The sequence below is a fragment of the Mastomys coucha genome, unplaced genomic scaffold (genome assembly GCF_008632895.1).
Source record: "Mastomys coucha isolate ucsf_1 unplaced genomic scaffold, UCSF_Mcou_1 pScaffold21, whole genome shotgun sequence".
Taxonomy (NCBI): Eukaryota; Metazoa; Chordata; class Mammalia; order Rodentia; family Muridae; genus Mastomys; species Mastomys coucha.
The window spans coordinates 136,329,228-136,354,169 of NW_022196904.1; the positions used below are offsets into that span (position 1 = coordinate 136,329,228).

Here is a 24,942-nt window from a genome sequence, read left to right on the forward strand (position 1 = left end):
TAAACGGGCCTGTCTATGGGGTGCTCAGCAGCGGCTCTGAGCATCTGACCTGTTAAACGGGCCTGTCTCAAGGTCCCTGGATTCTGATGGGAATCGTCCCCTGGGTCACTCCCCAGCTGCTCAGCCTTTGTACTCTGTGTGGCATGTGGCACTGAGAGGTACATAGTAGCTAACATGGCCTAAGTTAACGTTCTGACTCGGTAAAGACCATTTGTGTGTATTTCAGTTCCCAGATGAAACTGGTGAGGGGCTAGTAACCATTCTTCATTAGGCTTGGGGAGTTCATTCTTAAAAAGTTCCTCTTCTTTTGTTTCTTTTTGTTGCTGTTGTTGTTTTGTTTTGTTTTTCCAGTACTGTGGATAGAACCTGGGCCCTTACATGGCAGTGCAAAGCATGCTGCCAGTGAGCTACAATCCCAGCCTATGGTGAAAACACTTCACCCAGTACCTAGGGCCTGCAAGTCCTCTACCACCACCGTCACCACTACCTAAGTGCTGGGGGTAGAAGCCAGGGCCTCTTACATACTGGGCAAATGTTCTACCGTGGACCACACCCCAGCTCACCACCACCTTTGAAAACTCCAACCTGTTCCTCAGGTCTGGCTCCTTCCACCACTTCCTCCCATGACCTTTCCTGGATTCTCTGAAGCTACATATGTGAACTTTATCTGCATGTTTAGAGCACTGTTAGTATCCTTTAAACATGTGTGATTAATATCTTCATTGAGTTTTCATTCTTAATGGGCTCTGAACTACTTCTGAAAATGGCCTCAGTTCCACCCACTGTTCCATCCCTCAGTGGGCCCCACTGAACTCGGGGCATCAAAGCACAAAGAAAGTAAGGCTGAGAGATAGGAGACTGAAGGGGTTATTTTGTGTTGAGGGGCTAGAATGGCATGTCTCAGGAAGGTGCCACTTAACAGGGACCTGACCAACAAGAAGAATCAGACAGGCACAGATTTGATGGCCACCGTGCCAAGCGGAGGGTACAGCATGTACAAAGGCTATGGAGTAGAGTGGCCTTGGTGCACTGGAGAGATAGGGCACACAAAGTACTGGCACCACGCAGGCAGGGCCAGGGACTCTGAAAATGGAAGTGTTACTTGAGAAGGGGGAATGATCCAGGGCATCTCCATCCCGAATGTTGCTGATTCAAATTCTCTTAGGTCCTAGGAGGACGATGCAGTCCCAGCTCATTGCCTGACTTCACCTCCTTCTAGGACCTTCCACAGTCAGGATCCTCCAGTCCAGCCTGGCCTCTACAAGTTCCTACTTTGTTGGCCTTGCTGAGACCTCTTGCTGCTGTCTGACAATCAGTGTCCCTGTGTATGTATGTGAGATGGAAAATGCCAAGGTTCTGGGCCTGAGGTCTGTCCGAAAAAGTGTGGCAGAGGGAGCCCTCCCTGAACCAAGTGCATCATCTGCTCTCTGGAGAGACCTCAGGTAGCTCCACCAAATGGTGTAACATCCGTTACCTTCGAGGCGAGTGTTGGGCTGAACAATAAGCTTCCGGGATTCCTTGCGCAGCAGTACTGTATCCCTTAGGGTGAGGAAGCACTCTGGGGGTGCGTCAGTGACCGTTGCATAGCCCTCGTACAGGGCCCGCCCTGCAACCACATCCCCTGTGGACTTCAGCACCTGTAGGAAGGAGGAATTAAGTGCCTAGGATGGGCACTCACCTTGCATCCACAGGACTCTGGCAGCAGCCATGGCCAGTTGTACCTGGATAGGATGTGCTATGGTTTGCCTTTTATAAAAATGTCAGAGCTATAAACCTAATGGCTAAGCTGGGTATGGTGGCACCTATAATCCCAGCAGAAGGCATTGGAAGGCAGAAACAGGAAGATCAACAGTTCAGGGCCATCCTTGGCAACATAGGGAGTACAGCCTGAGCCACAACAACATCCTAGGTGACTAATTTTTTTTTTTTTAAATATAGAGTCTCGATATGTAGACCAGTTGGGCCTTGAATTCATAAGAGACTTGCTTGCTTCTGCCTCCTGAGTGCTAAGATTAAAGGTATGCGGCAGAATGTCTGACAGCTAAATTTTTTTCAAAAAGCTAGTGTATATTAAGAAGTTGGGGGGCTGGCGAGATGGCTCAGTGGGTAAGAGCATTGACTGCTCTTCTGAAGGTCCTGAGTTTGGATCCCAGCAACCACATGGTGGCTCACAACCACCTGTAATGAGATCTGACACCCTCTTCTGGTTCATCTGAAGATAGCTACAGTGAATGACACTGGAGTGAGCGGGCTGGAGTGAGGCGGGTGGGCAGAGCGAGTTTAATTCCCAGCAGCCACACACATGATGGCTCATGGCCATCTGTACAGCTACAGTGTACTCATACACATAAATAAATAACATAAATCTTTAAAAAAAAAAAGAAGTTGGGCTTTGGATTAAGAGATGGCTCAGTGGGTAAGAACCACAAGCATGAGTTCAAATCCTGAGCACCCATGTAAAAAACTTGGCATTGACACGCACTGTAATCCCAGTGCTGAGGGTTGGGGTACAGGAGGGTCACTAGGGCTTGCTGGCTGTCAGTCTTGTTCCAGGTTCAGTAAAAAGACGCTGTTTCAAGGAAGCCCAGCAGAGAGTAATAGAACAGGACACACATGTGCATATGCCACATACATCATACTCAAACATACACATACACACACACAAAGTTAATTTAATGAAATATGGAAGAGGTGGGGCTTTTAAAAGTACCCAGGAGCTGGCCAGTGGTGGTGCACGCCTTAATCCCAGCACTTGGGAGGCTGAGGCAGGCGGATTTCTGAGTTCAAGCCCAGCCTAGTCTACAAAGTGAGTTCCAGGACAGCCAGGGCTACACAGAGAAATTGTGTCTCAGGAAGAAAAAAAAAGCACCCAGGCTCCTCCACTGTAAATGGGATTAAGGCCCACAGAGGCAGTTATGGAAGCATCACCTTTCCGTTCGACCAACAGAGGTTCTTTTACGTTGTCTCCTCTCATAGTCTCTCTTGCACGCTCCTAAACTTTGGTTATAGTAGACTTTCTCACGCTCATGGACATCGTTCAACTTCTCTTCATAGTATAGTATGCACCTCCTAGGACTGAAGCCCGAGGCTCAAACCCTAGTCTTACCCCCCACCTCCAATTTTGTAGGAGTCTATCTGCTCCCTCTGCTATGTGGACTCTGGGGGTTCATCTCTCTCACTTCTTGGTAATATGTAATCTCTTCATACATGATCATCACACCAACAAAGCCAGATCTGGGGAGCTCAAATTGGAGAGTTAGCAACATGGACACCAGAGGAGCTGGTAGCACCAGAAGTGACTCAGGCAGAACAGACTGCTGGGAATGGGTTCCAGTGCCCTCAACGGACCACAGAATCTGAATGTCTAAGTCTCTAATCCAAAATGGTGTGCTATAGGCATCTTCTGGTATAGCATATTTTAAATCACATTTGGTTTATTACACATTTTAAAAATTTATGTATTTGTGTGTATGTATTTGATGTATGTGCAGATGTGTGTTTGCTGTGTGCAGAGGAAACCAGAGAAAGGCATTAGCTCCTATTCTATCATTCTCCACCTTATTCCTATGAAACGGAGTGCTCACAAATCTGGAGCCAGAGAGCTCCAGCAATCCTCCTACCTCTGTGGTGCTGCCGCTGCCAGGTATGCAAGCAGGCCTGGCTTTTTACATAAGGATTGGGGATTCGAACTTGGGTCCTTATGTTTATGCAGCAAGCATTATTACCCACCAAGCCATCTCTTCAGCCCTTCATTTATTTTTTGAGATAGAGCCTACCTAGGTTAGCCTCAAACTTACTATATAGTGAAGGGTGACCCTAAACTCCTAATCCTCCAGCCTCCACTCCTGAGTGCTGGGGTCACAGGTGTGAGCCAACACTTCTATGCAGTGCTGAGAACAGGACCCAGGGCTCCATGTGCACTACACGAGCAGTCTGCCAACTGCCTGATAGCCCAGGTCCTTAGATTACTCATAATACCCAATGCAATGCTATGTAATTAGTTCTTAATCCATACTGTTTAGGGAATGATGACAGAAAAATTGTGGATATCTAGTACATACAAGATGTCTCTCCTGAATGTGTGTGTGTGTGTGTGTGTGTGTGTGTGTGTGTGTGTGTGTGTGTGTGCAAGACTACAGGAATAACAGGAATCAGGGAGTCCCTGGGTGAAATGAAGAGCCTATGCCATGTCTGAATGTAGGGCTACCATAGTTCCAGTCAGCCAATCACAGGAATTGAGCCCACTGTTGTCAGACCTTCCAAGAAGCCACAAATACATATTCATATCTAATCTTCGCTAACATCAGAAAGACAAAAAAACCATGGCTGACAAAATAAACAGCTGCATCGAAGATGATGTCACCTTCTGGGTCTATAACACACTGTTGAGGAGACTGAAGATGATGAGCAAGACTGCCCTGTACAAGGAGCAAACGGGGCCACTCACACTGAGCATGCCTGTATCCCAGGGAAACAGAAGCAGGGCAGTCTCTGTGAGTTTGAGACCATCTGGTCTACACAGAGAGTAGCAGGCCAGCCAGGGCTCAGGGCGCTGATTCCATAATGCCTAGGAGCCAGTAGATTTGATTCGTATTCCTAATGCTCTGACAACAGCATTTGCCATTTGCAGCAAAAATCTTTGATTCACAGAAATGTTGCAAAGATGGTAGAGTGAGCTTCCAGAAGCTGCCAGCACAGCTTGTTTGTCACCAATTCACAATCAATCAAACCAATAATACCAATAGATTCCAGAACCCACTCAGGTCTATCTCACCGGCGTTGCCAACAGTGCCCCTGCCTATCTCAGAACCCGCCAAGGACACTGTGCCCTCACCTAGTGGCTCTTATCCTGATTTACTTTTTTGGTAGAGGAGGGATGAGACCCAGAGTCTCACATTTATTAAGTCATTCTGTACCTCTAGCTCCTAATTTAATTTTATTTAACTTTACAAACAATTATTTTAGTTGGGTGTAGCAGTACACACCTACAATCTCAGCACTTGGCAGGCAGAGGCAGAAACAGGAGGAGGAGTGAAGAATAGCCTGGTCTAACATAGTGAGTTCTAGGCCATCCAAGGGATACACGTAAGACTGTCTCAAAATATTAAAAAATTTTTAAAAAGAAAAAATGAACAAAAAAGGAAAACTAAAATCAACAAACAGGGCTGGTGAGCTAGGTCAGCAGTGAGACAGCTCAGCAGATAAACACACTTGCTACACAATCCTGATAACCTGAGTTTGCCCCAAACTCTACATAAAAGCATGAGAGATCAACTCCACATATTATCCCTGACCTCCATATACACACTGTGGCATATGCACAACCCCTCAATATCACACACCCACACCCACACCCACACACAAACACACACACACACACAGACATACACATAAACACACACACACCAACACACAAACACACACACAAACACACACACACACACACACCAACACACAAACACACACACACACACACACACACACACAAACACACACACACAAAATTATAAAAGCAAAAAGACCCCAAACTCCCACACGTTTTACCTAACGATGTTTTAGATTCTTCCTGGAAATAGATGGGCATCACAAAGACATACTTTGATTTCTAATTCAAACAACCATAAATTTACGATTTATATGTGAATTGTTGAAAACACGCAATAGAGTCCCGTTCTTGTAGAAAGTACTACACCATAAAGACAGGTGTCCTCATGGAGCTGAAGAGGTGGCGCAGTGGTTAAGAGCGCTCTTCCAGAGGACCCGGGTTTGATTCCGCCTACCCACATGACGGCTCCACAACCATATCTAACCCAGATGCAGGGGGCTCAATGCCCTCCTTGGCGACTCAAGCACCAGGCCTTCCTTTCCAGGCTTACTCATCATCACATGCAACAGTGTTACCGCCATAAAGCTCCTTTCATGTGACTCTGTTTGCTGTCTGCATTCCTTCATGTCCATGTTGAGAAACTGCTCATAGCTTATTTTGTCACTACAAAGACTTGCTGGATGAAGGGACCATCCAAGAGGTTAAGAGGTATTGACAGGTGGGAGAGAGGGACAGAAAAGAGGCTAGTGGAAGCCAAGATGAGAGACCTTCACTTACCTGGAGTCTCCGTAGGAACCGTTCCAAGGCAGGTCTGCCCACTGAGCGGATCTTGCTGCGGTCCAGGTGGACACGGGCATCTGGACGCCCATCAGAGCCTGTGGTGGGAGTGACGGTAACGAGTCCTTCGCCAGCTTCCAGCAAAACCCTCAAGATCACAAACCGGGCTTGCATGTGGGCCTGTGGAGGGAAAAAGGCCGTGTGTAGCAGATATTGAGTGCTTAGTGCACAATTTGCTAATGTGTTCAACATGCTAATCATCAGCGGCCATTATCCGTTTATTCCCTCTTAACTTGGGGGTCCACACTGCCCACTCCTCTCCCCTCAGTTTCTCCTGTGTTCACTGAAGCAGTCTATGTGAGCAGAACCTGGTGCCCTGTTCCCCCTCAGAATTTGCCACACAGCAGCTACTCAGGGGGGTCCCCTGACTAAAGACCTGGAAGACTCGCTTTCCCAATCATTTTTTGTGCTCAACAAGGACCCCACTTTTACATATGACAAAACATTGAGGCCCAGAGAATTGAAGTGAGTGGTTCAAGACCACACTGCTGCTAAGGGATTCAGGAGTTAAACCTCACAGTCCAGACTCTAAAATGTGTGAGCATATGTGTGCACACACATAAGTCTCTAAGTTTTAAAAAAACTATTTCATTTTTATTTTATATGTACAAGTGTTGTGCTTACATGTATGTGCACCACATGTATGCAGTGTCTGTGGAGTCCAGAAGAAGGCATTGGATTCCTTGGAACTGGAGTTACAGACAATTTGCTTAGCTGTCATCTGGGTGCTGGAATTGAACCCGGGTCCTCTGGAAGAGCAGCCAGTGCTCATAACCACTGAGCCATCTCTCCAGCCCTCTCTTTTCCTTTTGAGATGGGATCTTGCTATATCGCCCAAGCTTCTCAGGAATTTCTGGACTCAGGAAAACCTCCCTAGAAGATGCAAGGCTTTATCATGTGTACCCCTTAATGACATATGCTGACTCCTCAAAATGTATTTATTTGATTTTGTTAAAAAATAAAAATAAAAAGGCCAGCAAAGTGGATTGATGAGTAAAGCCCTTGCCATGCAAACCAGACAGCCTGAGTTTGACTCCCAGAACTCAAAATGGAAGGAGATAACTGGCTCTCCAAAACTGGGCACACACATAAGTTAAAGGAAAAAAAAAAAAATTAAATCACTGTTGGTTGACATAGTTTCAAACTATATGTTGGGCAGGTAGGTAGTGCACATCTTTAATCTCAGCACTCAAGAGGCAGAGGCAGAGGGATCTCTGTGAGTTCCAGGCCAACCTGGTCTACAGAGTGGGTTACAGAACAGCCAGGGCTATACAGAGAAACCCTGTCTGGAAAAGCACAAAACAGAACAACAACAAAAAATTACTTGTTGTGACTGAGTGGCTAAGCCCAGTGACTAAGAAGGAAGACTACATGAATTTGAATCCTCACTCTCTTCTTCCAGCAGAAATGTGATATAGCTTTCCCCACAGTAGAGTCTGAGGTTAGAGTTTGAGTTTATCTGCCTTAGGGGGTGCACTTTTCCAATCCCTGCACCCAGAATCCTGACTGTGGCCTCATGGCAGTCTCCTCGCCTGTCCTACCTGTCGCCAGTTGGCCGCCTCTGGGGTGTAGAACTCCAAAGCCAACAACCCGGCCCGAACCATGTTGAGCCAGTTCACGTAGATTACATCTTCTGCATCCGCTCCCTCAAAGCCAAAGATCCTGGTGGGGGCGGGGTGAGACAGGGATGATCAGATTAGCCCCATGCTCCAGTGCCTTCACAGCGGCCCAGGGTGGGGACTCAGCCCACCGCCCCTCCAGCCCACTGTTCCTACTCCAGCACTTGGGGGTTGAGACAGAGGTAGAGGCCCACACTCTCGGCCCGGCACTCTTCGTAGCTAGAGGCAATGGTGCTGAATTTGCTATCCCATGTCTCTCCACTCCGGTACCAGCTCTGGATCTAGAAGGATGACCCAGGACCCAAGAATCAGGGCCTGCCTGTGTCCCCTGTCCCAGCCGCCTGGCTCCATGGGGGCTCTCTTACCTGCTCCCCAGTCTCCGGGTTGATCACAGTCTCCTGGTCAAAGTTGAAAGCACCTTTCTCATCCTGTAGAAGAAAGGTGATGAATGTGGAGTGGGCTAGGGGATGGAGTCCCTGGGCAGAATCTGAGTGGGGCAGAGAGATAAGGGAGGGGAAGCTCTGAAGCAACCCTCGGATCTCTTAGCAGTTAGGAACCACCCATGCACTTCACTGTACAGGGCGAGAAACTGGGGTCCAGACAAGGGAGGGACCACCTGAAACTGTATGGGAACTCACTCTCAGAGCTGTGGAAGAGACACCCAATATGTGGGCCACCAAGCATGGTGGCTTCTCCCCATGTGCTTCTGGCGCTACCACACATGCTGCCAACATGGCCCCCCACCATGCCAAGTATCTTCCACAGCCACCTCTTGGGGAAGGCTCTATCACCAACACACACCACCGGTGGGAAAACGGAGGCTCAGAGACCAAGAGCCCCAGATGGGATCAGCCCGAGTAACCTTTGTGCATCCCAGATAGTAACACATTCGCTAATACCCCACAGTGTCGGGGTTATACTTCACCTCCCCTTCTTTTCTTCATAGGAGTTCATGGGATGGCATCAGGAACCCCACTGTACAGATGGGTCTACTGGGGCCCAGCCAGAAGAAAAGACGGATTTAAGGCCATGGCCTGAATAAAAGACTGGATGAGACACCGTGTTGGGTGCCGTCCCTTCAGCTGCTCTCTGGATTCTCTGGACTTGCCACGTGCAGCTCTCCCCCTCCCTCATCTAGGGAGGCAGCCCCACCATTGAGAGCAAGCCTAGCCCAGAAGCCCATTCTCACTGATGGACTTTACTCTCCTACGATTAGTTCAGCTATATGGCTCCATGCTGGGAGCCTTCAAGTCTCCTTAGCATGACAGTCTCTAAAGACTGTCAGCCTTGCCAAGTGGTGGTGGCGCACACCTTTAATCCCAGCACCTGGAAGGCAGAGGCAGGTGGATTTCTGAGTTCGAGGCCAACCTGGTCTACAGAGTGAGTTCCAGGACAGCCACGGTTACACAGAGAAACCTTGTCTCGAAAAACCCAAAAAAAAAAAAAAGACTGTCAGCCTTTCCACGTTACCCAAGTGCGAGCCAAGGGCACGGTGGCAATGGGGAGGAAGTGCTCTGGGGAGACAGTCCCTTAAGCAGAAAAGACTTGAACTGACCTCCCTGCAAAATGCTCCAGGAGCCCAGAGAAATGAATGGGTAAACAGGGTTCTCCGAGATAGCTCAACTGGTGGCTGCTGTCCAAGAGGGACTGCTGAGCTCAGGGTGGGGAAGCTCCCCTTGGAAGTATGACTCAGGCAGACCCTAGACGGAGACCATGAGGGGCCAGGTTCTGTCACTGCCGGTGCCAAGGTTGCAGACACTGTCTGTCTCTGTACCTGGAGCCTGTACTTTTCCAGATACTGAAGGGAGCCATGGCTTCACCTATGGGTGGGACAGGTCAGGTAATCCCAGCTGGCGGCCCTCACCTGTACAAAGAGCTTGCCGCTGCCGTGGCCCAACAGCTCGTGTAACCCCACCTGCACATCAAAGGACGGCCCCTTCCAGCGGATATACAGGTCCTGTCAAGACAAGCAAGGACCCCACTGACCACCACCATCTCACCGTGGGCGCACTACACACCAAGTCCTCCCAGCAAGGCCCATGGGGGGGAATGTGCTTTCTGGAAGTCAAGCTTATTCTATTCCACACAAGTGGAGCAATCCATCTCACCCCACAATGACCCAGCGAGAAGGACCAGCATAATGACTCTCCACTGTGCACCCTGCGAGGAAATGGAAGCTTCCCAGTGACAAAGGGTCAGTCACGTGGCGGGAAATCGGCTAAGCCAAACCAAAGCTGGACTCTGATTTCACCACAGTACTGGTCCACATGCCTCCCAGACTCATATAGCCTCGCCCCACGGCTCAGGCGGCCAGTGCCCACCTTGTCTTCTTCCTCCAAAAACGTGAGTTTCTCCCGCTTTGTGGCATAGGCCACAGCCAGCACGTTCCCCAGAGACACATTCTTAAAGCCTTCTGTCTGTCTCAGGTCGTCATCTGGAAGACAGTGATGAGAGCTGACAGAGGGAAGGGCAGAGGTCAAGAGGCACTGATAGAAGGCTGAGGGGCAAAGGTCAGTGTGTGGCCAGAAACACATGGGAAGGGGGAGGAGTATAGGCGGTGAAGAAGGGGTGAACTCACAGTTGGGGATGTTAATGCCCGCAGGGATGCCAGAGCCAGCAAAGGTGAGGACGTCCAGGGAAGTGAAGTCGGGGGTGAGGAACTTGTCCTTCTCAAAGGCTGGAGGCCAGGGCAGCTCCTTCAGCAGCTGCTCAGCACTTGCGACCAGTCGCTCGAACTTCGCACTCATGGCTTTGTTTACCATGGCCACGAAGCCTGTGGGGAGGCGAGGCTGTGGTTTGGCAGCATCCTGGGATCCCACTGCACCCTCCCCAGTTCTTCCATGCACCACGTTTATATACGCAACACAATTGTCTGCAGCAGCCTATTGGGGACTGCAAGCCCCAAGCCTCAGGGCCCAGGCAGAGTTCCATCACGTTCCTATGACCTTGTGTCTGAGCACCCATGTACTACTGGCACTTTCCTTCCTCCTGCCAGGCTAAGCTCTGGCTTTAGCAACTTGATATCTGGCCTGTCTATACAGAATGGGAAGAATGAGAGTTAAGCAGAGACTGAGGCAGTCTGCTGTCCCCAGGGATGAAAGCTACCACATCAGTCTCACGGGCACAGGGGAAATCACTGCACACAGGACTCTGTGATGCTCAGAGGTCTGACTACTTGGCTTATGGTCACAGAATGGAGGATGGGTAAATCCAGGCTTAAGAAATCACGCTTGCCCGTCTCCTGAGAGCCTCGTCAGGTCAGCCACAAAAGGTAAAACAGCCAAATGGCTCTGAGTCAGGGTAACTGGGTTCAGCCACCACTACAGTAAATCCTCAGGTTAACTTTGTAGCACACAGTGCCTGGGACATTGTAGGTGAACTCTCCCAGGCTGCTGGGACATTGTAGGTGAACTCTCCCAGGCTGCTGGGACATTGTAGGTGAACTGTCCCAGGCTGCTGGGACATTGTAGGTGAACTGTCCCAGGCTGCTGGGACATTGTAGGTGAACTATCCCAGACTGCTGGGACATTGTAGGTGAACTGTCCCAGGTTGCTGTTCTTACTGCTAGGAGGAAGGACAGACCCCCCAAGGAAGAACAGGAGAGTGAACTTGGACCCGTGCAAAGGGGTTTCCACCCAACCTTCCCAGCTCCACAAGCAGTTACCTTCAAACTCTCCTCGGGAGCCAAAGGGGTCACGGTAGCTCTCAATGAAGCCAATGTAACTAGAGGAGAAAAGAGGAGAGATAAAGACGACCTAGCAGAAGGCATGGAGGGGGAGCAGAGGCTGGCACCTCACCTCTCTACAATGGGGCCTTTGTCCTGAATCCAGAAGCGGGAGCCCCTCTTATGGGCCTCAATGGAACCCTGGGTGAAGCTCTCCATGTACTGGGCCAGCATTTGCTCCTGGTGGCTATTGGCTGCATAAGCCTAGAGGTGAAAAGGGCTTTGGTCAGGCTTGGGCCATCCACCTTTGCTGCCCAGAGGGGTTTTGAGTGGCCCCCTCACTCTCCAGCCATCCCTACCTTAGCTTTCTCCAAGTGCTCTACCACCTTCTGGAGGATGGGGGCATAGTCCCCCCGGGTGACCTGGAAATGATTCCCCTGGAACTCATATCTCTTCAGCTTGGAAGTCAATTCAGAGTCGAGAGCAGGGTCTAAGGAATGAGGCAACACTGAGGGAAAAGGCCAGTACAGGAAAAGGGCAACTCGGCAGGCTTTCGCTCTGGCTCACTAAGAACTTTAATGGCTCCCCACTGCCAACAGAAATTAGGATAAATTCTCTTCTTCATACATGCATATATTAGAGACTAGGGATGTGGCTCAATTGACAGGGTGCTTGCCTAACATGCACAAAACCCCAGATTTGATACCTAGCACTGCATAAGCCAGGTATGGTGGTGCACACCTGTAATCTTGGCGCTTGGGAGGTAGAGACAGGATTACCCTCAGTTTGAGGCCAGCCTGGGCTAGACTAAGACTTTGTCTCAAAACACACAGAGGCTAGAGATCTGGCTCAGAGGGTACAGGTTCTAACCATTAAGCATGACAGCCTGAGTGTAGTCCCTCGTTCCTGTCCTCCACAGGGTGAAAGGACAGAATCAACTTTTGTAGATCATCCTCTGACTTCTATTTCAGGACATTTGTGCTAAATGTTTAAGAAGAAAGAAAGAGAGACAGAAAGTGCCAGCAGCAGAGTATGGTCCTCCACACCACACCACCATCGGCTGAGAAGTATATTAAGAAGAGGAGTTCAAGGTCATCCCAGATACATACTCAAGGTCATCTCAGATACATACACAAGGAGTTTAGAGTGGCCCCAAAGATTGCAGAAGACGACACCTCAAAACAACAACAACAAAAACAAAAAAATAACCTCCACAGAAACCCAATACTCCAGCGGGTAGTACTGCATGTCTTTAATCCCATCACATCAACAAAAAGCCCAATACTCCATACACACACACACACACACACACACACACACACACACACACACACACGCACACCAAGAGTTATGATGGGCAAATATCTGAGTCCAAGGCCTAGTCTGCAGAGTTCTAGGACAGTCAGGGATATATAGAGAAACTCTGTGTTAGGGGATGGAGGTGGGGAACACATTTTGTTCTTGCAAAGACCCAGGTTCAGTTCTCAGCACCCACAACATCTGGTGTCTCACAGCCACCTGTAACTCCAGTCCCACCGGAACTCACACCCTCTCCTGGCCTCAAGCACCTTCAAATACACATTAAAATAAATCTTCAAAAAGAAAAAAGAGGAAGAAATCAATCTTTGAAAGAAACAAAAGAATAAAAACAGAGTCACATCTCAAAAACTATGAGAGCTGAGTGTAACTGGAGAACAGAAGCCGGTGGGTGACTCCTGACTGTGAGAGACAAGAAGGGACCATAGCCAAGGACGACAGACACTGAGGCAGCCTTCTAGCAGCCGGAAAAGGAACATGTTCCAGTATGTGGAACAGAATCCAGGGCCTTGAGCACTCAAGGTCACTGCTCTACCTTTGACTCACATTGCCAGCCCCAAAGCCACTCCTGGCCACTGTCTTACCCTGCAATCTGTACTGTGGGCATGGGATCCATTTCAACTTCCACTAACATGATCCTCCTCTGTTTCCCAGACCTGTGTCCCTTTCCTTTCTTTCTTTTTTAAAGAGTTGTTTTTATTTTGTGTGTATATATGTATGTGTGTGTACATATGTATGTATGTATGTGTGTGCATGTGTGTGCAAATGTGTGTATATATGTATGTGTGCATATGCATGTGTATGTGTGTGTACATATGTATGTGTGTGTGCATATGTGTGTACATGTGTGTGTGTGTGCATATGTGCATCACACTAACACCTGGTACCTACAATGCTGGTAACCTAACCTAGGTCCTCTAGAAGAGCAGGAAGTACTCTTAACTGTTGAACCATCTCTCTAGTTAATGTGTCCCTTTTTTGTCAAAACAGACTTTGTGCTGTCCCCTAAGTTTTGTGATCATCCTCTTGCAGCTCATACTGTCCCTGTCTGGAGTGCATATGGCATGTTCACTTGCTATATGCCCCCACATTTCCACATTGAATACCTGAGTATTACCAAGCACTGGGCACTGGGAAAGACTGACAGAAACACACAGCCCGTTCTAGCAGAGGGCTTGTCATCAAGACACAGACCAACAAGGACACTAGTGGGAGTGCTGGAAGATCCCTGAAAAGGAGCCACCCACATCCAGGTGTGGAACGGAGAGGAGCCGGCTGGGTAAACAAGATGGGCTTGCAGCTGTTCTGGGCAGGAAGTAGGCAACAACCTGTATAAAGACTTGGTGATGAGACATAGGAACCAGAAGCTATAGAACATGGCTAGAGCAGAGTGTTGGAGGCGTGCACTGACTAAGGATGTGGACGGGTGAAAATGTGTAAGCCAAGGGTGATGCAGAGGCCTAAATATATTCGCTATCCTTGCTTTATAACAGGTCACTGCTGCTACTGTGTCTGTGTGAGGACAGGCTAAGTGTGCTCTGGGGTAGCCTTGAAACCAGGTAGAGCCAATCAGAGACTCATGACCACCCATGAGTATTGGTTCACATTAATAAAGGACTCCGGAGAGTCAAGAGCCGCTCTTTTGCTGTATGAAAAAAGAACTGACACCAAAGAACTCTTTCCACTGGAACAACTGGGCTGCTGGCCTGAGCCACTGGGTCATTAGGTGGCCGACGATGGACATTAGGGCCTGAGCGCACCTGTGTTGAGTACTGAAGCCAGTCGCACCTCATAGTGGGACTTCCCTTCCTGGCCAACCACCTTGAAGAGCCGTGTGTTGTATGCACTGAGGTTCTGGAAAAAAAAAAAAAAAAACAGAGCAGGGTTTGGAGGCGATCAAGGAGAGTGGAGGAGTGGCCATCCCAAGACAGTGAGGCAAAGTAGGTTAGGGCCTCTCTGAGGAACCTTCCCAAGCCCACAGGGGAGGGCAAGGGATGACTGTCAAGCAGTGCGCCACACACTAAATGCTAACTTAAAAATCAATCCCAGCACTCAGGAAGCAAAGGCAGGCAGATCTCTGTGTGTTCAAGCCAGCCTGATCTACATAGTGAGACTTTGTCTTAAAAGAATAAAAGATAATATACTGGGGCTGAGAGGCAGCCCGGCAGTTAAGAGCACTTACTGCATTGCTCTTGCAGAGGACCCAGCTTTGACTCCCAGAATATAAACAGGGGCTCACAACCGTCTCTAACTCCAGTCTCAGGTTAGTCATGGGCTCCTACATACTGGGGTGCCCACTACATACTTCAGGCACACACACACTAAAATAAACAGACTTTCTAATTTAAAAATACCTATCTGGGGGCCCACACATGTGCCACAGTGCTTGTGTAGAGGCCTCAATAGCTTCAAGAGTCCGTTCTCTTTCCATGGCGATCCCGGAAGATCAAACTCATGTCATGGGTTTACCGGCAAGCACCTTTGCCCACTGAGCCATTCACCAGCCCCATGAGCAACTAATTTTCACAAGCTTGACTGTGTGAGGCACAGAACCACTTCAGTTGACTCTCAGCTGTGTGAGATGGACTTGGGAAACAGCTACAGAGCTGTCGTGTGGCTGAGGAACACAGGACAGGGTGGGTGCACCCTGGCACATGTGTGACATCTCTGTTTTTCTGATTGGCGCAGGCTTACATCTCACACAAAGAATCCTTAAGTCTTTTCCTTCTCAAGGACCTAAGGTGCCCATAAGTGTTTAAGTTCAAGCTGGGACCCAAGAGCAGGTGGCAGTGGTGAAGGGGTGGGGACAAGAAGCCCCATCAAACTAGTGTCCCAAATTGCCAATTCCCAAACCTGAGAGTCCAGAAAGTCCTGGGCCAGCTTAGCATCTTCCATGGTACAATCCCCAGAGAAATAGGTGGTGACTCCCTGTAGGGGAAAAGACAGTGAGAGAAAAGGTGACTGGAGAGACAAGAGACTAGAATTACTGCGGGCGCAGAGCAGCCCCTACGAGGCAGCTGACGGCTTCCTGCCTAGGCTCTGCATGTCCTCCCAGCACCTTCACCCTGTCCATCCCATCTATTTCTAGGGGAAAAGGCTGTAAAACAGATTGTCATCTTGAACATTTTCAGTATTTTCTTCTTTGAGATAAGGTCTCACTATGTAGCCCCACACTGGCCTCAAACTCATACCCACTGAGGGGCTGCCATTACAGGGGATTACAGGTGTGTGCCACGATGCCTAACTCAGTCTGTCCTCCACACATCCTCTCCAGCTGGCCCACCCCTATGGCTTGCCATGGCTTCTTCCCAAACAGCCCAACCAACCCCTAGAGGCAGGGACCCTTGATCACCCACCACCACCACCATCATTCTCTCCTAGACGCCCTTCTCCCAGCTCCTCTCACCTTCCCTCTCTGTGCACTCGCACCCTGCCAGGACAGACCTGGAAGAACATTCTAGAAACATTCCATGCAGTTCTCTGTGGTGCTAAGTGGCATTAGCTTGAGAGTAGGGGAAGAGCCTCCTGTCTCCCATCATAGCTGCACTTCCATGCATACTATGCAGCCTCAAGGATGCCTCCACTTTACCAAGTTCTTAGAGGGTGAGGCTCACCTCCTTCCCCAGCCCAAGATGTCGAAGCCTTGGTTCCAGAGAGAACATAAGGTCCCCACAGGTCTGCCAAAGGTCCCTGACTTCTTCTGGCTGCTGTTGGGCAGCCTTACTGCCCAGGATCACACGTTCTAGCTTTTCCTGCAAGGAGAAAGGAAATCATTGGTCTGGCCACATGTCCCTCAGACTCCCAGAGCCTCCCTCTTCTTGAACCTAAGACCTCATAGTATAGCCCAGGGAACAGCAGCAGCAGCAAGCCCTGAGAAGACCTGAACCTCATGCTACCACAGAACTACTCAATCAGACACTGTATTCAACATTACCAGGCTACTAGTACGGGTATTAACATCTGAGGAGTCATAAGTGCATGGACTTTGCCTATTCCCAGTGATGACCAGCAGGTGTCTAATAGTTAACATTTGCACAACCTATACTTGCTTGACTCTCAGATCAGCAGTCTGAAAGGATTGTGTACATCTTTTCCTTTGTGTACATCTGCAGCACCCGGGATGCCGAGTGACACCACAGTCATAGTGTCCCAGTGACAGGGCTATGGGTCGTTGTGCATCTTTGACTCCAATAAGGGTCCCTTTAGTCTCTAACTACAGCCCACTGCTGCCTCCTTGACACCCTCCCCAACTCACCCTGGGTAGGTTAGGAACAAACTTGGTGTCACCAAAGGACTTGTAGTTGCCCATGTTGGAGTAGACCCCTGCAGCGTAGACCAGAAATGCCTGGGAAGTGGAGATAACATGGTATCAAACATATGAGACTACTCCCTTTCAGGAAAAGGTGGACCTTTTTTTCCCAGGGCATACCAGTGTGGGAGAGGCTGAGAAATCACAGGGCAGAACCCTGATCCTAAGGAGGCCCCAGTCTGGCTGAAGTTGTTGTCACAGATGAAATTTTACCCCCACCCTACTGGGTAACAAAACTGGTTTCAGCAGCTAACAAATACACCTACTTAGGCTGGTGACAGCAAGAAGCTGCCTCCCACAGCTCCAAGGGTAGACATGTAAGCTGGCTAGGCCAGTCAGAGAATCACCTTCTCTTGCTATAGGCTGATTAACAGTCAAGCTGCCCAATATCACCAGGTCTAGATGCTCTATTACTGGAATAGCTTGAGAAAACTGAGAGATGAAGATCACATCTCAAGGCAGTATCCAACAACTGAGTCCAACTGTACCTGAAGCCTCCTCTAGCCCTGGACCTTGCTATTATGTGAGCTAATGATCCCCCCCCTTTTGTTTTTGAGACAAGGTCTCACTGTGTATTACTAGCGCTTCTGGAATGTACTGTGTAGACCAGACTGGCCTGTAACTCACAGAGATTTGCCTTTCTCTGCCTCCCAAGTAGTTCAATCACAGGCATATGTCACCACAGCAGGCTCATAATTCTCTTTAAGCCACTTTGTATTGGGTCTCTGCTACTTACCAATAAAGGCATCCCACTGAAAATAGTTAACACTCAGGTAGTCCTTCCTACTTCCACAGAGATCTGCTCTTTTTAACAGTAGACCAAGGCCCAGAGACCGAACGCAATAAGCAAAAATTCCAAAGACATGGAAGAAATAATAGTAACCTTGGCTCAGAAATAAACAATCTGATCAATTTCTTCCCCTTATAGAAAACCAGGTCACATTCCCATACACTCCTGGTAGGAATATAATGTGTTGAACCATTTTTAATAGAAGGGTCTCACTATAGAGGCCTAGCTGGTCTCAAACTATGTAAATCAGGCTGGCCTTGAACTCATAGAGATCCTCCTACCCCTGACTCCAGAGTGTTAAAAATAAAGGTGTGTACCACCATGTGTGGCCTTAGAAGATAATTTAAAAGAATCAGATCATTATAAATGTTCAGAGCCTTCAACCCAGCATCTCTATTTCTACACACAGTTCCCTCTTACATACTTATACAAGGATGAACATTGTGACACTGTTTTCAAGAAAAAGTAGAAACCATCTATAATGTCCAGCATTCAAAAAAAAAGAGGCAGAGGCAAGTGTACTTCCATGAGTTTGAAGCCATCCCGGTCTACCGAGTGAATCCCAGAACAGCCAGGGATACATGGAGAAACCCTGTCTTAAAAAAACAAAACCAAAACAAAATAAAACAAAACAAACAAACAAACAAAAACCCAAATACTAATTTGATTACAATGTACACTGCTTTAGAGTGTTTCACAGCCAATAAACAAAATGCATATTGCCTTTTATGGTCCTACGGGATATATACTCCATGGAAATTCTCCAGGACACAGAGATCTGCAAAACGGACAGCATACAGAACACTGAGAACATGATGTAAAAGGTCAACAGGGTTGGGAAGAGGCTTCAGTAAGAGCACCTGCTGGGCAAGCATGGGCCTGAGTCTGAATATGCGGCACTCACATAGAAGAGTCAGGCATGCCATGAACACATGTAACCCTAGCACAGGGAAGGGGGCTGTGCACACAGCCCATCCTGGGAGCTTGAGAGCTAAGCAGCCTCACCAGAACATGCTTCAGATTCACTGTAAGACTGAAGAGATGGCTTAGTAATTGAGAGCTCTTGGTGAGGACCCGAGTTCAGTTCCCAGCACCCATGTCAAGTGGATCCCATGCCTCTGGCCTCTATGGGCAACATGTACTGACACACACACACACACACATAATAGAACAAATCTTTGTAAAAGATCCTGCTTCAAGGGAGTCTACTTCTCTCCTGACACTTGCACATGTACACACAAGACTGTTATTTTATATTAAAATATAAATTAAGCTAGGTAGTGGTGGTGCACCTTTAATCCCAGCACTTGAGAGACAGTGGCAGGTTGATCTCTGTAGTTAAGGCTGGCCTGGTCTACAGAGTGACTTCCAGGTAAGTTAAATGGGGGCCTGATACACTGTGCACATACAAGTCTCAGTATCCAGTGCACTCACACAGAACAGAAAAGGACCAGTCACAGTGCCTACCTATGAAGAGACTGCACACGTGTGACCTTTGTCTTTTATAAGTTTCAGGACTGATGCAATATACTAAGATTTAAGTACATTATTTGGCTAATACATCCATAGACAAGTACTAAGAGACAAACAGAACATTCTACCCAGATCCCTCACAAACCTCCCGATTCCTACCCCGGCTGCCTTCCTCTGTTCTCCAGTATCAGGTGTACAATCATGGCAGACTGCCGAGAACTATGGTACCTAGGCTGGCCTCAAACTCACAGCAATCTTTCTGCCTCAGCCTCTCAAGTGCCAGAATTAAAGAAAGGTATGTGCCACCATGTCTGGCTTGCTCCCCTGTATCTTGAAGCAGGCACTGTTCTAAGTAGGTCACCACTATACTATGGGCAGACCATGTGTACATTCTACAGATAACAAGCCTGAAGCCACAGGTGTATGTATGTGTGTGTGTTTTGAGCTAGCACCCTTTAGTCTAATCCTCTACCTAGTTGGAGAGAGAGATCAATGCCCCTTGATCCTGGTTCTTCACACCCTTCTAGAAGCCCCTCAGGCCAGCCTGTGAGAACTGACCTGATACTCTTCTTCAGTAAGGCCCTCAGCCAGGGCATGTTGGCGCAGCTGGTCAGGGTTCTGGGCACGGAAGAGGCGGCTAAGCAGGGCATAGATGTAGGGGGATTCAGGGGATGTCTGGAGCAGCACAGCCAGGCCTCCATACCAAGCGGCTCTAGACAGGTGATGGGCATAGAGGCGCTCCGTGGGTGACAGCAGGCGGAATGCCTCCCGGCAGTCCAGGCTAGACACGCCAATGTCATTGGGCAGGATGTACTGAGTATCTGCCATGAGCCCTGCAAGAACACATCACAGTCATCTCAGAGAACGCGCCATCTTCGCGTCTGCTCTGAGATCTCATGCACTAACTTCTTCCACTCAAAAGCCCAGATGGGATTAATCAAGTAGCACTCATTCACCTGAAAGGTTGAAATTCAAAGACTCAAACACTTAGTGGGCCAGCTTTGGCCTGTGGCCTCTCAGACATAAAAGTCTGAATCCAACAACCTCATATTACAGATGGGGAAACTGAGGCTCAAAGATGCCAGGCATACAAAGGAAGAACCAGCAGAACAGAGCCCTGCCACTCCCTGTCTATCTCCACCTTCTCAGATTTCCTAGTCTCTGTTCAGAATTTTCCAACATCTCTAGCTCATCACAACTGCTGACAAAAGCTTCATGCTGGATATCCACCCCACTGTTCCAACCCTGCTCCACCAAAGGGTGTAAAACCCAAGCAGCCTCATCACTTTCCTGCATCTCTCTTTGCTCCTCTGCAAAACTGATTGTGAATATGACACCAAACTCAACAGCTGGGTATGAAAACTAGAAAAGGCCTTTCCAGGACATGGGTGTAACGCAGTTGGTAGAGTTTGCCTAGTTAACAACCAGGCCCTGGGTTAGATTCCAAGGTCAGCCTGGGGTACATGAAACCCTGTCAAAAAATAAGTAAATCCAAAAGAGCAATGATGTTTCCTTCCAGCTTTTCCTTCCCAGCATCTGCCCCAGTCTCATCTCTCTTTCTTCAGTCCTTCATTAACCTGGTTTTCTTCAGTTGCTCTGTTGAGAAGCCATATAAGGTCACAACCCATTTTCCAGATAGGAACCATATGACACTTGGAAAGCAAGCAACTTATGCAAAGCTTTTCAGCCCAGTTGGGACTCAAGGAATTCAGAACTCACCACGTCCTCCACGCCCCGCCCCTGACTAAGGACACGTTTCCACCCTCCGTACTCCTTATTCGCGCGGCTCCTCCCCATCTACCCCTTCGCTCGGAAAGAGGTGTTAACTCTTTACTGCCTGGAAATTCTCCTTGCCTGAAAGCTGGGAGAGATTTGGAAGAGGCACTGAAGGGTGAACAGAAAGAGGATGACCTTGCATGCACAGCCTGACCTCGCTCTGATCTCCTAAAGATGACACATCGTGACCCCAAAACCAGAGCGCTGCACCTCACCTGCTGCAGCTGCTCCGTTCGCGAACTCACTTCCTGCTTCCGGCTCCCCGCCCCATTCATTGGGACACAAGCCCCGCCCCAACCGACCAATAGTCTGGCCCCAGGGATCAGATGGACAGCAGCTACAGCCAGTAGAAGAACGAAGACAGCACCGCCCCCTCATCATCTCCCCGCCCCCAGGCGCTCGGGTGGTGCCGGCTTGCAAGGACCCTGAGGCCTTGGCCTTTTGTCTGCTGGCCTTCACTGCTCAGAGGAGTGGCACAAAGCGATGATTGGTGAAGTAGTTTGAGTATCTCGGTACCCCGCGAGGCTGCTGCGGGGTACTGACAGAGGGGACTGACAAGGTTCCCAAACAGAAGGGTTCCTATACATCGGGAGCCTCTACACGTGTAGCTGGGAATCTGCTCTCTTTGGGCTTTCACCTCCAGTGTCCCTCCCCTGGGTTTGGCGGTTAGCAACCTCCACTTAGAAAGAGTAGAGTATAGTGATGTGGATCCCCTCCTCTCTGGATTTAGGTTTGAGGATGCTATTTGGAGACTACAACGCTCTTACATAGAGTGTAGGCTGTGCGAATAGTGGTTCCATCCACCCAGGGGTGTAGAAAAATGCTACAGGTGCTCCACAGGGTCGCCATGAGCATAGAAGCTATCCTTAAAATATTGGGAGCCCCAGTTTCTTCAACGTACTCAGAGTCAAGGCCAGCTAGGAGCTGGCATTTTCTTAGTGTGATCATTTGCCAGCTAGAATAGAAAAAGCAGTCTCTGGTGACTGGAGGGCAGCCCAGGATGCAGGCAGTTGTCTACTCTTGGTAGTCAGGGAGGTGTCTTTCTGGGTGACCTGTGGCTCTTGCAAGTACCCGATGATCGACGAGGTAAGCACTGCAGAGTACTTGGGCTAGACTGGGGCCTGACTTCGGTTGTCTATGGTCAAATCAGATGTCTGTCTCCTACCACCTGTGACTTTAGAAAGGTCACTTCTCTTACTCTGGAACACTGTCAGCTTTACTTCAGGACTAACAAGTGAGTCTACTCCAAGGGATGGGCAACCATAAAGAGGTAGTGCTGCCCCCCTAGAGTTGTGTAGGAGGTAGTGTCTCTAGACCGAAATCCAACACACCTTCCTTACCTTGCCTATTTAGAGGGCCCAGTGCACCCAGTGTCCCAACACAGACACCAGTTTCTCATTCACAAAGGTGCTTAAGGCCAGGCTTGTCACCACAGCGCTAGTAGCTCTTGGTTCTGATTGGTGAGTGTTATTATAAGGGGGAATTCTGTAAAAATGTGTCCTAAGGAAAGTCCTCTTCTTTCCTTTTGCCTATTCTCGTTTTTAGACTAGGTATAAAGTTGTCTGACTGAGATCCAGTTGAAATGTAACCATAACTAGGCAGAAGGAGTAGAGCTAGCCATAGCCACCAAGGGCTAGCTAGTTCAGGCAAATAAAGGATCCCAGTATCCAAGACCCCCAACCAAGCTGCATGATGCCATTTTATAATCTCAATTATAGGAGTGCATATTAAATGAAGTCCTTTACCAGCAGCTTGCCATATAGAATCTCATTTAATTCTTGCAAAAACCCTGAGATAGCATATCACTGTTGTACCAATTGCACAGGTGAGAGGACCTTTGATTTTCTAAGACCTTCCACTATACTGTTTCCAACTCCTGCACCAACACACACACACACACACACATTCTCTCTCTCTCTCTCTCTCTCTCTCTCTCTCTCTCACCACATTCTATTTTAATGGGTCATGGCTTTTGTATGTTTACATCCATCTAGTAATACTTTTTTTGTTTGAGACAGGGTCTTGCCATGTAGCCCAAGCTATCATTGAACACACAGTCCTCCTTCCTTAAAGCCTACCAAATGCTGGGATCACAAGCACATGCCACCATGCTTGGCTTTTCCATTGAACAATCCTGGATTCTGAAGCTCCAAGAGCTGGCTTCCATCACCAGCCCGAGTTCTTCCTAGAGCCCAGTCAAGTATGTTTTGTTTGTTCTTTCTCCCAGAGTCCGAGAATCAACACCAGAAATGAGATCAGAATGTGTTCCCCTGCCTGGACCCCAACACGATCATTAGCAAGAACTGGATAGAGTTCCATTTCTAGTGTTTTGTGGAAGGGTTGAAATGTTCCCAACACACACTGGCATCCCCCTTCTGCCATGCTTTGCACTGTAGTTCTATGACACTTCTATGACTACTCTGTGGTGCTGCCAATAACAGGCCATCTGGTCTTCATGACTTCATCCAGCAGCTGTGTGGCCTTGGGCATGTTCCTGTGGAATCTTCGTTCCCCTAAGGCTCTGGCTTCTGTCTTGTTCTGAGGACAACATTAGTCCTACACTCAGAGCCACCTCCTTTTTTCCCTCTATACTCTGTTTTCCTGGTTCATTTTCCCTTGTATGGTCAGGAAAAAAACCCATCTCAGCCCTTGGCTCAAAGGAATCCCTAACTCACACAGGAGGCACAGGGAGGGGATCATCACTAACTTGACTCCCCTAGTCACCAAGGCCCACCAGGTCCCAGGCTACAGCCCTGATCCCTTCTCCTTTTTCTACTGACCTGCATGTTGGTTGTGAAGCCTTCTCTCTGCCCTCCTATGTTAGTGCCCTCACCCAGGTTGCCCTCCATACTCCACCCTGTCTCTACAGTGTCTGCCATTCAAGATGTGGCTCTGGTTTTAGGCCATGCAGGTTCTCAGAACAAGCCCAGCACATACAGATGGCCAGCAGGAGGATCAACTCCTGGCAATAGTCCCCTGAGTCCCTCCTCTGACTGGAAGCCCTTGTTCATTGTTGGGCTCTTATGGCACTAGGCACTGAGCAAGTGGATATCTATTTGTTCTTCAGCTTTTCCATGAGACAGACTCTAACCTGCCTTGCCTCAGTCTTGCCCAGCCTTAGTATGATCTGAGAGGGGCAATTGTAGCTTCCAATAACAGCTTCCAACTAGATCATAATTCTCTCTCTAAGAACCCAGGTAGGGCCATCTCCCTTCCTGGGTCACTGTGAGGATTAAATAACAAAATCTTGGAGAAGCAGAGCCCTGGTACCTATGGATGCAGTTGTAATTACTGTTAGGATGGGGTGGGGCACACGGTGAATATTCAGCAATGGTAGCCCTTGTTTCAGAGGTGGTGCTGTGGAGCAATTAGACACTCCCCCAGCTCTGACTCTTGACGGTCCATAAATGAGGATCTAAATTCACCACCAGGCATACCCACACCCCGTGCTCCCCTTAATCTGTTTCTCCACCCCTGCTTCTTTAGCCTGAACCTATGCCAAGAGGGTACAGAGCCCTTACCTTGTGAGCCTGGAAGATTCCAAGCCACCATGGAGGCTGAACTCCTGTCTTAAGGCCCCACTCCCCATGAAGCCTCGTACTTTCCCAAACCCAGCAAGGGCTGCTCTCCAGCCCTAGAATTCCCTGATCCAAACAAACATGAAGCTGTCCACCCTCCACTCGGTAGAGAATCTGACTGTTCATGTGTCCCCCACTTGCCATGTATCCTGCCTGTACTGGAAGTCAGCCAACGCTGATCTCAGCCTGCCTGCCCACCTATTATTACTTACTCACCAGGGGCTGGAGGTATCGCATGCATTCGGGACACGTG

General features: G+C 48.8%; 1 protein-coding gene across 4 annotated transcripts in view; it reads right to left on the minus strand.

The window, feature by feature from the left end:
* Positions 1 to 21,388, minus strand: part of Dpp3 (dipeptidyl peptidase 3) — a 22,970-nt gene extending 1,582 nt beyond the window's left edge. The window contains exons 1-17 of one of the 4 annotated variants that reach the window (XM_031389239.1): positions 21,327 to 21,388; positions 19,894 to 20,168; positions 17,019 to 17,108; positions 16,378 to 16,515; positions 15,617 to 15,691; positions 14,524 to 14,617; positions 11,806 to 11,936; positions 11,580 to 11,710; positions 11,447 to 11,505; positions 10,361 to 10,555; positions 10,104 to 10,216; positions 9,647 to 9,739; positions 8,148 to 8,210; positions 7,939 to 8,063; positions 7,705 to 7,825; positions 6,104 to 6,283; positions 1,475 to 1,637 (exon numbers count right to left, since the gene is read on the minus strand). In XM_031389239.1, coding sequence (XP_031245099.1) covers positions 1,475 to 1,637; positions 6,104 to 6,283; positions 7,705 to 7,825; positions 7,939 to 8,063; positions 8,148 to 8,210; positions 9,647 to 9,739; positions 10,104 to 10,216; positions 10,361 to 10,555; positions 11,447 to 11,505; positions 11,580 to 11,710; positions 11,806 to 11,936; positions 14,524 to 14,617; positions 15,617 to 15,691; positions 16,378 to 16,515; positions 17,019 to 17,108; positions 19,894 to 20,163 — 2,041 coding nt within the window. In that variant the 5' untranslated portion in view covers positions 20,164 to 20,168; positions 21,327 to 21,388. Of the gene's footprint in view, positions 1 to 1,474; positions 1,638 to 6,103; positions 6,284 to 7,704; positions 7,826 to 7,938; positions 8,064 to 8,147; positions 8,211 to 9,646; positions 9,740 to 10,103; positions 10,217 to 10,360; positions 10,556 to 11,446; positions 11,506 to 11,579; positions 11,711 to 11,805; positions 11,937 to 14,523; positions 14,618 to 15,616; positions 15,692 to 16,377; positions 16,516 to 17,018; positions 17,109 to 19,893; positions 20,169 to 20,912; positions 20,937 to 21,054; positions 21,079 to 21,246; positions 21,271 to 21,326 lie in introns of those variants that run through there. The other 3 variants (XM_031389238.1, XM_031389240.1, XM_031389241.1) reach the window with 3 other exon arrangements.
* Positions 21,389 to 24,942: the final 3,554 nt, after the last annotated feature.